This window comes from Melanerpes formicivorus, unplaced genomic scaffold (assembly GCF_026170545.1).
Source record: "Melanerpes formicivorus ecotype bairdi unplaced genomic scaffold, bMelFor1.0.p_v2 SCAF_84, whole genome shotgun sequence".
Classification (NCBI taxonomy): Eukaryota; Metazoa; Chordata; class Aves; order Piciformes; family Picidae; genus Melanerpes; species Melanerpes formicivorus.
Window position 1 is genome coordinate 255,565 of NW_027142436.1, and position 17,291 is coordinate 272,855.

General features: G+C 45.1%; 1 protein-coding gene across 6 annotated transcripts in view; it reads right to left on the reverse strand.

Moving 5' to 3' along the window:
- The window catches only part of MTA3 (metastasis associated 1 family member 3), a 182,423-nt gene that overhangs the window by 106,059 nt on the left and 59,073 nt on the right, over positions 1–17,291 (reverse strand). For all 6 annotated transcript variants that reach the window (XM_068165125.1, XM_068165121.1, XM_068165120.1 and 3 more), the window contains exon 4: positions 12,093–12,219. In XM_068165125.1, coding sequence (XP_068021226.1) covers positions 12,093–12,219 — 127 coding nt within the window. The remainder of the gene's footprint in view (positions 1–12,092; positions 12,220–17,291) is intronic.

Sequence of the window (17,291 nt, forward strand, 5' to 3'; positions counted from 1 at the left end):
CCACTTTATTTATGCAATAAATAGTCTAGGCTCTGCAGAGAGACCTCGACAGGCTGGACAGATGGGCAGAGTCCAATGGCATGAGATTGAACACATCCAAGTGACAGGTTCTACACATTGGCCACAACAACCCCATGCAGAGCTACAGGCTAGGGTCAGAGTGGCTGGAGAGCAGCCAGGCAGAGAGGGACCTGGGGGTGCTGGTCGATGGCAGGCTGAACATGAGCCTGCAGTGTGCCCAGGCAGCCAGGAGGGTCAATGGCATCCTGGCCTGAATCAAGAACAGTGTGGCCAGCAGGAGCAGGGAGGTCATTCTGTCCCTGTACACTGCACTGGTTAGGCCACACCTCGAGTACTGTGTCCAGTTCTGGGCTCCTCAGTTTAGGAAGGAGGTTGACTTGCTGGAACAAGTCCAGAAAAGGGCAACGAAGTTGGTGAGGGGTTTGGAACACAGCCCTATGAGGAGAGACTGAGGGAGCTGGGGCTGCTTAGTCTGGAGAAGAGGAGACTCAGGGGTGACCTTATTGCTCTCTACAACTACCTGAAGGGGGGTTGTGGACAGGCAGAGGTTGGTCTCTTCTCCCAGGCAACCAGCACCAGAACAAGAGGACACAGTCTCAGGCTGCGCCAGGGGAGGTTCAGACTGGAGGTCAGGAGGAAGTTTTACACAGAGAGAGTGATTGCCCATTGGAATGGGCTGCCTGGGGAGGTGGTGGAATTGCCATCACTGGAGGTGTTCAGGAGGAGACTTGATGGGGTGCTTGGTTGCATGGTTTAGTTGGTTGGGTGGTGTTGGATGATAGGTTGGACACGATGATCTTGAAGGTCTCTTCCAACCTGGTCTGGTCTGGTCTATTCTATTCTATTCTATTCTATTCTATTCTATTCTATTCTATTCTATTCTATTCTATTCTATCCTGGCCTCGTTTGTGCCTCTAATTTCACAACATGGGAATATTTAAAAGAACTGTGTCTCTGGACCGAGACATGCCCTCATCCAGGTCATTGATGACTATATTGAATAATGCTGGTCCCAGTACTGATCCCTGAGGGACTCCCCTAGTTACAGGCCCCCCAAACAGACTCTGTCCCATTCACCACAACTCTGACTTCTTTCCTTCAACCAGTTCACAATCCACCTCACTACACAATCATCCAGACCACACTTCCTCAGTTTAGCTTCAAGGATGCTGTGGGAGACAGCATCAAATGCTTTACTGACATCAAGATAAACCACATCCGCTGCTCTACCATCATCCATCCACCTGGCTATTTCCTCATAAAAGGCCATCAGGTTGGTCAAACATGACATCCCATACTGACTGCCCTAACGATCCTCTTGTCCCTGATATTTCTAAGGATAGTGCTGAGGATAAGTTGCTCTATTTCCTTTCTGGAGATGGAGGTGAGGCTGACCAGTCTATAGTCACCTGGATCCTCCTTCTTACCCTTTTGGAAGATTGGAATGTTTGCCTTCCTCCAGTCCCCAGGCACCTCTCCTGTCTGCCACGACTCACCAAAGATGAAGAGTGTTCTGGCAATGACCTCTGCCAGCTCCCTCAGCACCCATGGGTGCATGCCATCAGGACCCATGGATTTATGGATGTCCAAATTACTCAATTGTTCCCTAACACAGTTCTCATCAAGAAAGGAAAACTCCTGAGACATGACAAAGGTGTCTCTGACACCTCAGAGTTCTGGGGATCCTGAGGACAGTCTCCAGCAACATAGATGGAGAGGAAGGCAGCATTTAGTAACTCCACTTTCTTTGTATCCTCAGTCACCAAGGCACCCATCTCATTCAGCAGGGGCCTACACTGCCTCTAGATTTAATTTTTCCTGCAATGTATTTGAAGAAGCCCTTTCTGTTGTCCTGGACCTCCCTTGCAAGGTTAAATTCCAAGGAGGCCTTAGCTTTACGAGTTGCCTCCCTACATCCTCTGGCAAGTCTTATACTCCTCTCAAGTGGTCAGACCCTCCTTCCATGATCGGCAGACTCTCTTCTTCCACTTGAGTTTGCTCAGCAGTTAGGAAATAAATCAGGCTTGTAAGGCTCCAAGTAAGCTTTTCAAAAAGTAGTTAAAAGTTTGGTCATACATGTGTATATATACATATACATAAACACACACAAGGTGTAAATGCATGAACACACAGAGTCCATACATCCACAAACTCTACTTTGCCAAGAATGCCACAACAAGAAATCCTGAAGTAATATTCACTAAATCCTGTCTGCCTTAAAAAGTCACAGCATTTCTTCTACAAAATGACCTGTCATGTCACTCTTCAGCTTCAGATCATTTGCTGTGTTTTAAAGGTGGGGTGGGTTGAATCCCACAGTCAGGAAAAAGTATTAGCATACACCCTAGTTGTATGAAGTAGCAGTGAGTTCTGATGAGACCATGAAAGCACAGCATAAAGATGCATGGCTACATGGCAAAATAATGGAAGAGGTCATCTTGAGTGCAATCACACAGCACTTACAGGATGGCCAAGGGATCAGGCCCAGCCAGCATGGATTTAGGAAGGGCAGATCCTGCCTCACCAACCTGATCTCCTTCCATGCCCAGGTGACTGCCTGGTGGATGTGGGGCAGGCTGTGGATGTAGTCTGCCTGGACTGCAGCAAGGCCTTTGACACCAATCCCCACAGCAAACTGCTGGCCGAGCTGTCAGCCCCTGGCTTGGACAGCAGCACTCTGAGCTGTGTTAAGAACTGGGTGGAGGCTGAGCCCAGAGTGGTGGTGAATGGTGCCACAGCCAGCTGGCAGCCAGGCACTAGTGGTGTGCCCCAGGGATCAGCGCTGGGCCCCATCCTGTTCAATATCTTTAGTGATGATCTGGATGATGGAATTGAGTCCATCATCACTAAATTTGTAGATGACACCAAGCTGGGGGCAGGAGTTGATCTGTTAGAGGGTAGAGAGGCTCTGCAGAGGGACCTTGACAGGCTGGACAGATGGGCAGAGGCCAAGGGCATGAGATTGAACACATCTAAGTGCAGAGTTCTACACATTCGCCACAACAACCCCATGCAGTGCTACAGGCTGGGGTCAGAGTGGCTGAGAGAAGCCAGGCAGAGAGAGACCTGGGGGTAGTGGTTGACAGCTGGCTGAACATGAGCCAGCAGTGTGCCCCAGAGGCCAAGAAGGCCAATGGCATCCTGGCCTGCATCAGGAAGAGTGTGGCCAGCAGAAACAGGGAAGTCACTGTGCACTTGGTGCCATGGTTTAGTTGATCAGGTGGTGTTGGGTGAGAGGTTGGACTGGATGATCTTGAAGGTCTTTTCCAACCTGGTTAATTCTGTACCGTACTATTCTACACAGTGTCATACTCTTACAGACAGTTTGCAGGCACAGCATGTTTTCATAAACTGCACATACATCTGTTATTTTTTTCTGGTATGTCTACAAAATGTTATCAAAGTTACTGTAGTATAGGGGATAATTTAACATACAAAAAAAAAACTACAGGAAACATCAGCCAAACCCCAAAACACAGGAAGAGGAGACAGTAAAAATGTATTAACCATGACAGGGATCAATTTCAGAATTGAGAGAAACCTCACAGTAGATACTTAAAATTTTAAGCACACTTTTTCCTGTTTATTGTGTGCTTACAGGCAAAAGCATGCAGAAGTTCCTAATTTCTTGATAATAATTTACTACCTTTTCTCCTGATCAAACTATTTGGAAGCTCTCTGATGTCACCCATACATTCTACAAAAATATTCACCTTCTCAATCATATTAATCAGCCTTTAATAAAAGGAATTTATGCAATCACAATCTCCCAAAGGCTCGCAAAGTTCTTTCGGTGTGGGAACAGAAGAAATGAACCAATGAGAAGCGTCATAAGAATGGTTTGGGGCTTATGAGGGGGTTTGGTGTTGCTTGTTTTGTTTTTTAATAAATATGTGTATGCATGAGAAGAAAATATTTCAGAATCAGAGTTCAGAAAGATTTTTTAATTAAAACTACAGGAATATAGGAAGCTTGAACTTACTACTTACACCAAGCAATAAAAAGAATCCTCCAAGAAGTAAAAGACATAGTTAGTTCATACAATGAAAGACTAAATAAATAGTGCCCATTAAGCAGCATGGTGTAGGTTTATCACAGTTACTTGAATAATCTCCATAACGACAAATGTGCATGTAGTGCACAGGTGCCATGGCGAGTCCAGGAATCAAGCTCAATAGAATTTCAACTTCTTGAAATTGTGTCCAAACAAAGCAAAATGCACTCAGGGAGTAGAGCTTCCAAAAGCAGAAAGAATGAAAAATCACAACAACAAAATAATATGATACCAGAACCCTTGCATTTACACAAGACGGAGAGTGGTACAAACACAGGTAACCAGCAACTGATGAAACAATAAATATGACAATTTTGCAAGTGAGGATAAATTACCAACACAGCTCCCTCACTGAAATATACAAGCACAACTTAATTCAAGCACAACAGTTAGGATCACATCAGCAGTCACTGTACAACGAAGTTGGTGAGGGGGTTGGAACACAAGCCCTATGAGGAGAGACTGAGGGAGCTGGGGTTGCTTAGCCTGGAGAAGAGGAGACTCAGGGGAGACCTTATCACTCTCTACAACTACCTGAAGGGAGGTTGTAGGCAGGCAGATGTTGGTCTCTTCTCCCAGGCAGCCAGCACCAGAACAAGAGGACACAGCCTCAGGTTGTGCCAGGGGAGGTTTAGGCTGGATGTTAGGAAGAAGTTCTATACAGAGAGAGTGATTGCCCATTGGAATGGGCTGCCTGGGGAGGTGGTGGAGTCACCATCACTGGAGGTGTTCAGGGGGAGACTTGATGGGGTGCTTGGTGCCATGGGTTAGTTGATTAGGTGGTGTTGGATTGGTTGATGGGTTGGACACGATGATCTTGAAGTCGTCTCTTCCAACCTGGTTTATTCTATGTATGTATTCTATGTACAAAACTCTGTGGCCTGAATCAGGTAAAAGAGCAACTAAAGAGATGACAATCTCACAGTATTCTTCTTTGGCTCAGAAAAGGACTCTTGAAAAACTTGTATTCAAACTCCAACTTATCAGAAAGATGCATAGATTCACAGAATACCACACTGGAATGGAGGGACCTCAAGGATCATCAAGTCTCACCTTTCAGCATGAGAGTATAGTTTAAATAAGATGGCCCAGCACCCTGTTAAGCTGGGCCTTAAAACTGTCTAATGTAGTGGAATCCACCAGCTCCCTTGGGAGTTTATTCCCATGTCTAATAGTTTGAATTGTGGAAAAAAAAGATTGTGGCATCTAGTCTGAATCTCCCCAGTAGCAACTCATCCCCATTACCCCTGGTCTCTCTGTAAAAAGGGAGTCCCCCTCCACAAGATAGCAACCCTTTATATACCTGCACATGGTTATGAGCTCTCCCCGAAGCCTTCTCTTCCCAAGGCTTAACAAACCCAGCTCTCCCTGTCTTCTCCCACATGACAGGTATTCCAGTCCTGTAATTATTCTTGTGGCCCTTCTCTGAACCCTTTGAAGCCTGTCCACATCCTTTCGGTATAGCAGGGACCAAACCGCACAGTACCCAAGGTTCGGCCTGACCAGCGCTGCGTGGGAGCGTGACGTCTGTGTCCCTGCTTGCGGTACCCTCATGAATGCACCTCAGCATCCCGCTGGCTTTCGCTGCCACCGCAGAGAGCCAACAGGATGCCAAGTTGTGTTAATAAGACTGCTGACTAGAAGTCATTTAGCAAATTTTAATTACTCAAGAAGGGTATGCTGTAACTAAGAAAGAATTTTAACAAAGTAGTAGTTTTTTAACTGTAACAAACCCCCACACAACCACATCAACCAACTACATCACCAACAAGATAGCACACAAATATCATTATATATTTTTAATCCTCTTTCCTGTTCAGGAGATGGCCACCACCCTGAATCTCTTCTCCTTTTCCAAGATATTCTGATTTTCAACTGCATAAATTAGTTTTGGTTTTAAGGGGGAGGAATGTTATTGCAGCATTGAGCCAACCAAAAGATTCACACTTGATTTTATTACAACATCTCAGAATGCTTAAGTATGCCTTCCAAACACTTAGAAAAATCATCATAATAATAAACACACACCAAAAGCCACAACCCCAAGAATGCAAGCATTATTAGCAAACGAGAATCAAGCAAAGGTAACGAAATGGCAAGATGAACACTGATGGACAACTTATACACAACTCCTATCAAGTATTACATTTAAAAGCAATTACAAATCATCTTTGAAGTTAATGAAATCTTTCACAGCAACCTCAATGTGCTTATTCACTCTTGAGACTTTAAGAACCAAACACACACACACCCCCAATTAAAGCCCAAGTGGGATAAGCCAGCGCATCTCTCCAACAGGGTAATTACTCACATTTTTATATGCAGGACCCTTTCACCATGTGCCAAGTTCTACAGTGAATTTTAAAACGCTGGCAAATTATCTCACTTCTATGGCAATGAATTTGGTAATGCCCAAAGCTCTGAAAACCCACGTTAAATACACAGCACTTTGGCTCAACTCAGCCCCTCTCCAAGACTGGCATTGCTTACAGGAGCCATCTGCATGAATTCTGGGTGCATCCACTGTGTGAGTGAATGGAGTGCTCAGCAAGGCTGGCTGGCAACACACTCTGCTACAAGGAGATCTGGAGATTATAGCACCTTGGAAAAACTGCATCTGTGACTGCTATGAAATTATTAATATTTATCCTGGAAAAGATATCAATGAAAATGTATAAATTATTTGTTAATACAAAACCTTACTGAAAACTTATTCAGGGTTTACATTCAGAGGTACAGGTGTTCGGTTGGGTTGGCAACTCTCTCAACAGGGTGTGTGACATTTGCAAGCGGTAATGTAAATCAGGAAAGAGATGCATGGCAAAAGCTGGCTTGCCTGCTAGGAGACTCTATGGCCACTTCAGAGGCAGCTGGCACAAACCTTTACAAGGAGACTTTATAGGCAAAAGACAGTTATTCACAGCCCTGGTGTAACTAGTAAAGCTACCTGTCCCTGGTTTCAGGACAAACCTCCAGGACTGCAATTTGTCATCCAAAATACACAGCACCAGTTAAAGCACTGTGCCACGTGGTGCCTTGCCTTACCAGAGCAAACTTTCCAAAGTTTTGCAGCTTGCTTTCTGGTGCAATCTTGCCACTGGAGAGAGAGTGGTCTTGGGGGAAACTTTACCACTGAGGGCTCTGTAGAGAGGGGACAAAGTGGCTCTTCCCTGGCTCACAGGCTGTAGCTGGCTCTTGGCTCAGAGCAAGCTGCAGTGACTTCTCCGGGCTGCTGCTTTTCTCAGCACTAGGTCTACAGCTGGCACAGATTCACTTGGCACTCCTGCAACAGGCTCATGGAGCAGTGCTTTGCTGTGGCTTGGCAGTAGCTCCTTTCACGGCTCAGCAGCCGGCATGGTTCACTGGCTGGGGTGCAGAGTGAGTGGCTTCTGCTTGCATGTTAGCAGCTGGTAAAGGCTTTTGGGAGCTCAGGGGGTGAGCAGCGTTTCTCGACTCAGCAAGGTGGTGCTTGCTGGCTGAGCTCTCTTGTGGTTTCACCGGGCGCTGCAGCAAGTTCTGCTTGCTGGCTGGGCGAGCAGTCACAGCTTCTCTACCTGCGTCTGGTGGTTTCTCGGATCAGTCTTGCCACGGTTTGGCAATGGCCACTCTCTGCTCTCGGGTGGACAGGTCTCAGGCTCTGGCGCTTGGCTCTCAGAGTTTCCCAGCTGACAGGCTGTGGCAGCATCTCAGCACTTGGGTGGCAGCCTGCTTCTCAGTGCAAAGACTGCAGTGAGGTCTTGATTCACGAAGCAGCTTTTCGCTCATGGGCTGCAGCTTCATGCTGCAGCTGGCACAGCTCTCCCGGGACTCTTCCCTTTCTGCTCGGCAAGGCTTTGCTCAGCTTGCCAGCAGGGCTTTTCGCTGCAGCTTCGCAGCAGTTCATGCTAAGGCTGTCGTAAGTACAATCAGCTTCCACCAACTTTCAGCCATGGCAGAAGTTCTGGGTTCATGTGTACAAACAGGCTTTGGTGAAACCCAGGGCTTCTTGGTAAACAGGGGTGAATCGCTCACCATTTTAGCTTGTAGCTAATATTTGTCAAGAAGAATGTTGGCCAATGGCAAAATAAATAAACAAGCTAGTTTAGCCTTATGGTATGGAATCTGGCCAAACAATGTAAATACATAAGCCCAGCATAAGGCAAGCACAGGTGAGTATGATGGTAGGGCCAAACAGGCCCAACACAGACCCAGAACAAGTCCTGGCATGTCCAGGCATGATCCCTCTCTCTCCCCCTCCCTCCTGTAGGGGTCCAGGGAACACAGGAAAAGGACTAAGAACCCAGGCATCAGAAAGTCTGGTAAACAAGGGGTATGTCCTCCCTTTGTGATGGACAGGCATGTGCACTGCCCATGCTTCACCTAGACTAGGCTTATGTCTTTACCTTATGTGGTCATGGCCTGGCAAAATCCCATTCTATTGATTGCCAATTGTCCGAATTGATCCTAGGGGAAATGAAAAAAGCAAAGCCAAATTGTAAACAAGTGTCTTGGCTTGCCTAAGATCCAGGAACTCAGAATCCTTGCTGTGCCTGTTTACCCAGAAAGATGCAAGCCCCTTCACGTAAGCTGCACTGAAACCACAGTCAGCCTCTTTGTGCTGTAAAAGCATAGGGGCAGACAAACCTGTCTTGCAGAAGGGACAAATCCCAGGTGAGCCAAGGCCCTGGGAACAGTTCCCTTGTAGCAGTAAGTCACTTCCAGCTTAAGTGCCTGTTTCTCAAACCCAGACCTTGCAGCAAAGCGCCAAGAGAAACAGGCTTCTGTTGAGAGCCTGAAACCTTGGGACAGCCTGAGAACTCTGGGAAGCTTTGAGAGCCGCCTGCTATCTTGTCAATCCAGCCTGGTCACTGGGGCAATGAGACAACTCTGCTGGCAACCAGCACCAGAGAGCACCCCAAAAGCCATACTGGCTAATGTACAGCAAAAGCACTCCTCCACATGATGGAGTTCCCCTCCCTCTGTGTAACTTGGACTATATTGCAGTTCTAGAGAGAATAATATTGTGAGTAATTAATTACTTCTATAAAGCCTCTTTGTAAGAGGTTCCTGTCAAGTCTTCCCCTAGTGGACAAATAGCGTAACGCCACAGCAGATTCTCTTTCCCAGTGTTAATTTCCTGGGTTCACTCAGTACTGTTTCAATTGTTAATGTTGCCTCTATATCCATTGTAAATATTCTACAGCTGGACACTGAACCTATTAATGAGTTTTTGGCAATTTTTCACATTAACAAATAATAATTATTAGTATCATCTTTGCCTTCTTAATAAATCATAATTCAAATTCATAACAATGAGGCACGTGGGTACTTGTTTATCAAAACACGGACAAGTTAGGGCAAGCCCATGTTTACACAGACATACCAGCTCAAAGGGAGGGGGAAAAGAGGGAGTTTGAGGCTTGGACATGTTTGGGCTTGTTTGCCCCTCCAGGACAGTGACATGCAGGGATTGGGAAAAATGGAGATCATTCATTGGCAGGGTGCTGCTAACCTCACAAGTTCAAGAAGATTTGGGAGGGAATGGCTTCATTTGTAATTTGAAAAGCAAGTCCTGCCATTGAGACACAAACTAGTACATCAGCTTGGACTGTGCCACATGCTGTCACTCCAGAATGGTGTTGCACTGAGCTAGGCAATGAGTATATTCCACTTTAGGAACACCATGTCCACAGGGCAGCATTGCTATGTTTAATTGCGATTAGACTGTGGCAATGCCAGCGACGAGCAGTGTGAGCAATCTGGCAGTGCAGGCCTAGAGCCTGACATGGTGGTAGGCCATGCTCAGCATAAATGCAGAGCCAGCTAGCAGTGGAGCAAAACAGTGCTGTGCCTGCAGCCTGTAACTAAAACAAGGCACTGGTAGCTATAAACATGGACAGTTATCTTGGGACAACAGGACATGCACCTGCATCAACAAACCTTGTGTGTCGTTAGTAGTTGGACCAATCATCTGTAATAGTGCAATGTGTGGTCACTCAGAGGGAACCAATGGAGCTATGCCAACGAGGCACTCTGAGTTTATATAAGTTGTAGCAGTTGCCTTGCTACGCACTTCTGCCTTTCCTGTCTCCTGTTTCTTCTACACTTTACCGTGCTATACTTGCACTACGGGCCTACTCCATAGGCCTGCACCTCAGGCCTGCACCATCGGCCTGCACCACTGGAACAATAAAGGAACAATACTCGATCACATTGCTCAGCCGTATTGATTCCTATCTCCGTTGCCGCGATATCCATATTAGACTACTCACTTCTAATTCTTTTCTACATCTGGCACTAACTTGTTTTGTGTGTGTGTGTCACTTCCAAAGTGACTGAGCTTTCATATTCTCCCTCTTGAGAAAACTGATCACCATTCTCCACTACATTCCACTGTACTAGATTTGCAGGTGGTAAGAGCAAAGGCCCACACAATGGCGCTACACAGATGTATTGCAAGAGTACTGCTAGCTTTATATACGAAGATGAGTGGTACAAAGGACACCCTGAGAGGCTGTGAAATCTCCAGCAAGGATATTCAGGAGTAGTGACAGGATAAAGTTTGAGGAGTACCACCTTCACAATATTTCTATCCTCTTCTACAGGAGAAACTAAAAGCGTAAAAACTACTGAGAGCTACAGATTGTCAATGTTAGCAAGCTAAAAAACTAACAAATACACTGCAGTGTATTTTCCTTCTTGTTTCTTTTTAACATAGTTAAGACTGTTCAAACGTCATTAGACTACATAAAGCTTGTTCCAGAACGTGCCTGGTAAAGGTCTTACTAACACATGGCAGCACAGCCCTACAGCATTCATCTGTTCTGAAAACCAGATGAGAGTCATCACTGCTTTTGCCTGCTGTGCAATGTTTCATGCACTATGAAGCTTCATGTTTTTCAGGCTTCTTTGTGAAATAGGTACTGGAGAAACTCTATTGTATTTGCTCTCTCAGATGTGAGGCAAGAAGACATTTACAATACTTCTTCTGTGTAATCTTCTCTCTACAAAGAGAATACCTTATTTCAGTATCTAAATGTCAAAGTGAGCAAAACATACTACACAGGATTATTATCTCTATGCTATAGTTGAAGAAGCAGAGATCTGACAGTTAAATTACTTTCTCAAAGTCAGAGAAGAAGTAACTGAATCAAGCACAGGAAATTAATACAAAAATTGCCAACTTCCAGTTTTAGTGTTGGCAGTCAGAAAGATAAGCCATATATTTGCCAGTGAAAGAGAAATACATATACACATACAAAGTGTTTCTCCAATTTTTGGTAGCATTTATGGTCTGAAATGGCCGAGAGCAGCTGGAACTAATGAGAAAACAGGGATTCCTTCAGAATGCAATTTAGGAACTCTTGCTTTACACTTCCTATCACCCCTCCCTGTTACTGTGCTCTTTCTTGTCCATTTCTACGTACATCAGTTCCCCCCTCCTCCCCAAAACAATTTGCTTGACTGATGAAAACGAGATGACACAAGCACTTACATCACCTTACACAAAGAAATCAACAAACTCCTTTTGAACTTTAGCAAACCTCTTTCTCCATTAGGGCAATTTAAAATAATATTTGAAATGCTTTTGCAACATTTAGCCAAACTCAATCATTACTTTTTCACATTTACTGAAATAAGTTGGGGTAATGTTAATTTTAAATGTGTGCAGCTCTAAATTGCAGATCTGACCACTGAGCCACTGTGTCCTTTCCAAATCCGTCTGTGGTTTCCCAGGGCAGACTAAATGGTCAAAGCTCCTCTGGCCAGCAGAATGATGATTAAAAAAATCAACTCTTCCAAAGCAGGAACAGAACTGATGCTCTGTCAAGTCAGAGCTCTGAGACTCTTGTCCCTTCCAAGAGTCAAAGATGAAGCAACAGGAGGAAACAGCAAAAGCAGTTCTAAAGCAGTTCATGGGACAACCCGGCACAACTCACCTATGATGAACCACCTCCTTCTGGGAGATGAAGGTGGCTCCTGCTGGCAGGCAGTCCAGCACGACAGATGCAGAGACACAGGAGACACTTTTTCTTACCTGATATGCGTTGCGGGAAGGGACTCATACTGTCGAGACAGGAAGAGCTCTCTGTGCTTCAACTGATGTTTCTGTTTATCAGTCAAATCAACCTCAACTGTAATTTCAGACTCTTCTTCAACTTCTTCTGCAGAGAAGCAGAGCATTGGTCAAAATTAACTCTGTTGCATAACACCACTGTAGCCATGACACTTGGCATCCCCCCCCCCCCTTAGCAACCTCCCTCAGAATTTCAAAGAGGAGTTTAAGAAGACTATAGTTTATAGAACTGCAGAGAATATTATTTTGAATTCTATACCTCTTTAAATAATTGTGCTCCTCTCCTACTGTACTATGCATTGATGTCTTTCACACAGCTGTTAAGAACTATCCTGACAACATTACTCATTCTTGTCTTTTGAGAGCCTGTGGTTATTGGTGTTCCCCAGGGATCAATACTGGGTCCGGTTTTGTTCAGTATCTTTATCCACAATCTGGGTGAGTGGATTGAGTGCACCCTCAGCAAGTTCAACGATGATACAAAACTGGGGAGTATGGCCGACACCCCATTACGCTGTACAGCCACCCAACAAGATCTGGACAGCCTGGAGAGCTGGGTGCAGGCAAACGTCATGAAGTTCAGTAAGGACATGTGCAGGGAGTAAGAATGGAATGTCATGTCTGTGAGGCCCTGGAGGTGGTAAGAGATGTTGCACCTCCAAACCAGGTGAGAAAAGGATGGGAGTGAAAAATCACAAGTGTTGCATCTTTGAAATGCACGGGAAGGTAACCAGTGAGGAGGGCACCTGTTTAAAGCTAAATCAGTGGGCTTAACATGGCAGGCTGTCAGAAAGTGTCACTGTAACATTCACACACATCTCAATAAACAGACACCGGCTCCACAGGTCAGGGCCCGCAGCAGTGGTCACCTCCTCACAACTGGCTGTTGGTTGCATTTCTCCTCTCTGTGTTGAGACCTTCTTGAAAGGGAAAGTGCACAGATGAAGCCATGAGGAGGCTTCAGGATCAGTGGAGAGCCTGCACACGAATAAGTGAAACATCAGTGGCCAGATGGTGAGTATAAATTAGCCTGCAGCTTCCCTAGCTTTCCAGGGAAAGTTAGTCAGCATGTGCAGCAGTTGTCTTGGAGAGGTTCTTTTTTCTTACAAACACAAGATGGGCTCAGGATACTTTCTCAGGACAAAAAAGAACAATAATTAACACAACTGCGGAGCCTGAGCTTGTGCTTCATGTAACAGACAGCTTTATGGTTTTATGAGTGGGTGGTAGGCAAAGTTGCAGCTACAAGATGGCAATAGCTCCTGCCATGGGACGTGTTACAATATTCACTGTTAAAGACTGCAGAGTTTTCAAGGAAGGCTTTAATGTGTACCTCATCATAGCACTTTTGCAAATCAGCTACCTGCAACCAGATAATTTTTTTCCATTGTTCACTTTCTTAGGACCTCCTTTCCTTTGCAGCCATTTTTTTCTGACCAGTTTTTCTCTCGCCCCCCTCCTTCTTTCCCCCTCCCTCCTCCCTTGCTTCCTTCACAGCATCACAGTATAACTAAGGTTGGAAGAGACCTTGAGGATCATCGAGTCCAACCTATCAACACAGTCCCCATGACTAGACCATGGCACCAAGTGCCACGTCCAATCTCCTCTTGAACACCTCCAGGGACGGTGACTCCACCACCTCCCTGGGCAGCACATTCCAATGACAAACAACTCTCTCGGTGAAGAACTTTCTCCTCACCTCGAGTCTAAACCTCCCCTGGCGCAGCTTGAGACTGTGTCCCCTTGTTCTGGTGCTGGTTGCCTGGGTGAAGAGAACAACCCCTTCGTGGCTACAACCACCTCTCAGGTAGTTGTAGAGAGCAATGAGGTCACCCCTGAGCCTCCTCTTCTCCAGGCTAAACAATCCCAGCTCCCTCAGCCTTCGCAGTTCACTTTTGCAGGCAGGCCTGGCCCAGCCTCGCTCCTGCTTGTGTTTTCATTGCCCCTTGCTGTATTCTTAAAGGGACAGTTTACAATATACTTCATGCTTAGTTTAAGTTTATGCCAAATTCTTAATTCTTAATGGTAATGGATCTTAAAAATTTGCATTTTTAATCCCTGTAATAATTGAGTTTTAACAGTAGGAATAATACATAATGAGTAATTATGGTGAGTAATTATAATAAAGTATTTGAAGAAATAGGTAATTATAATAGAATAGGCTTAGTAATTATAATAGAATGTTAAGCAGCATGTGATTATAATAAATTATGCTAAGTATGATGTATTTATAATAATGAGAAGTTATAGTGGCAAGAGAATACTATAGGATAAGTAATAATGAGTAACAGAATAATATAGGATAATTAATGGTACATAAGTAATGCAACACTACAGGATAGAATGGTGTCATATAGGATAAGTGATTGTAAGTAATAAGAATAGATGATAAGAATAGACAATAGTAATAAAGATTGAAGCATGATAAATATAAATAAGGGTTTCAGCAAATGCTCATAGTAAAATAGTAATGCCAGTTGTAAATGAATAAAAAGTTTTGTGATTGGAATATTATAATTAGAATAAGTAATTTTAAATAGAGTAAGTTGTTTGTCAGTTCATAGGTCAATAGTTCTAGTTGGAATGGTTTAGGACTTCTTCTGGGTGCCAGCATTTCAGAAGAGCTCTATGTAATGTAAAATAGTTTTTGCTCTTCTCCAGACATTAATTTGATGGTTTAATTAACACAGTCTTTTAGTTTCTCATAGATTTCTAGTGTTAGCATAAGTAAGGTCAAGAGTTTAGAATAGGGATGTTCCAGTATGTTTTGGTCTTTTCTTTATATTAATAATAGTTAAGATAAGGATTATGTTGAGATTTAGAAGAATATAAAAGTTGTTACTACACTGCATTGGCAAAAGTTCAATTGACGAGTTACAGTTTTCACACAAGCACTGAGATTTCATTAGAAACATTCCAGATTAGGTATTAGCTCTCTATAGGAACACAAGCCCTATGAGGAGAGGCTGAGGGAGCTGGGGTTGCTTAGCCTGGAGAAGAGGAAGCTCAGGGGTGACCTTACTGCTGTCTACAACTACCTGGAGGGAGGTTGTAGACAGACAGAGGTTGGTCTCTTCTCCCAGGCAGCCAGCACCAGAACAAGAGGACACAGTCTCAGGCTGCACCAGGGGAGGTTCAGGCTGGATGTTAGGAATAACAGAGAGAGTGATTGCCCATTGGAATGGGCTGCCTGAGGAGGTGGTGGAGTCACCATCATTGGAGGTGTTCAGGAGGAGACTTGCTGGGGTGCTTGGTGCCATGGTTTAGTTGTTTAGGTGGGTTGGCTTGGTTGATGGGTTGGATGCGATGATCTTCAAGGTCTCTTCCAACCTGGTCTATTCTATTCTATTCTACATCAAAAGAGGTGACACTTTTAAAAGATAGCTTGGCACGTGCCACTGCAGCTACTAGGACATAAGATCATACCTATGGAGTCCTTTGCAATCGTGACAGTGCGAGAAGGAATTAAAACCGGGTAACAGACCTGTCTGCACAGCACATGATATACAATCATTTTACAGAGCAGGCATTCCCTGTAACATCACAGCACAGACAATAGTCACACATGCTTATACTGCACTTACACCCCTGCCTTTTAAAAACAAAGGGGGAATTCTCCAGAGACATCACACAGGGAGATTCAGCCTAGGGAAGGCCAGCAGATTTGTCAGTGTAGGGAAGGGGTATGTTTGTGATTTGTCACCCACAGGTACTCCAGCAAGAAAAGTCAAGCTGTATCTTGACCTGGAGAGACCGGCTCCTCAACCTGGTACTGCAGACATCTCAGCTGACAACGCTAACTGGATGCATAGGTGAAACACCCCTAGGAACTCCACAGCCACCAGAAAACCCTACTACACCCTGATATCATTATTCTGCTCACATATATCTGCCTCTGCCTTGCTCTGAAAGCTATTTGTCACCAGATCAGGCAGATGAGGCTCTGTGTTAACAACCAGGTGAAAGGGCTGGGGCCAACAAAGCACCTCCTACCATGGTCAAGGGCAAGACTGGACGGGTCTCTGTGTTTGCCACCAAGAGCCACCACTAGCTCCACTGTTGGCTGCAACACAAGTGTTGAGTGGTGGAGACACATGCCGTACCAGACCTTGACACGAGGGATGGATTTCTCTGTCATAAAGAGAGCCATTTGGGAGGGAACAACAGGTCAAGCAGCCTGTGGTTGGCACAAGTCCATGCACGTGAAGTCCCCTGCCTTCAATGAAGACAGCCAAATGAAGGCTAACTGCAGTGACTGCAGGCCAAGCCTACAAAGCTAGAAGTCAACCAAACTAAGACTGATCATATACTGTGAGACTGATCACATATAAATGAAACCAGAAGACATCTCAATTGGGACTGAAGACCATGATTGCCATGGACTCAAAATTAAAACATAAAAAAGGGGGAGATCTGTGTGGTGGGTTAACACCCATTCTGAAAACAGGGTGGAGGGCTTGCAAGTGCTCAGCCCTCCCTGCAGGGCATTTTCCCTCTGGGAAACTGAGTCTGTTCCACTCCCCCCTCCCTGTACAGCTAGGGTATAAAAGGGAAGGCATTGGAGTCATTAGCCCTTTCTAGCTCCTGCCTCTCCTGGATGAGAGCTACTGCGGCTGCCTTCCTGCTCCTCTGCCACGTGGTTGGGCCTGATCCTTCTCCCTGCAGTCTCCACGCCTCTTCAGAGAGAGACTGGTTTTGTATTCTTCTTCTTTGTCCCCCTCCCATCCATCCTTGTTCCTTGCCCTTGTGAACCTTACATGTTGTTGTTAGGTAGATAGATAGATATTGTTTAAAGAAAACTATTTACCTCTCTACTTCCAAGCTGACTCCAAATTATTGCTTGGTGGATTTGCTCCTTTCCTTATTGTTCCCCCTCTGCTGGCAGGGAGGAGGGGGGAGCAGGGGAGTTAAGGCTTAAACCACCAGAATATGGGAATGCAAAAAGGGAATAAAAAGGGAATATTTAGATGGCCTTCACATCTGTGGGGCCCTGGAGGTGGTAAGAAATGTTGTACCACCAAACCAGGTGAGAAAAGGATGGGAGTGAAAAATAACAGTGTTGCATCTTTGAAATGCATGGGAAGGCAATTGGGCAGAAGGGCACCTGTTAAAATAAAGAGAAATCAGTGGGCTTAATGAGTCAGGCTTTGAGAAAGGGGA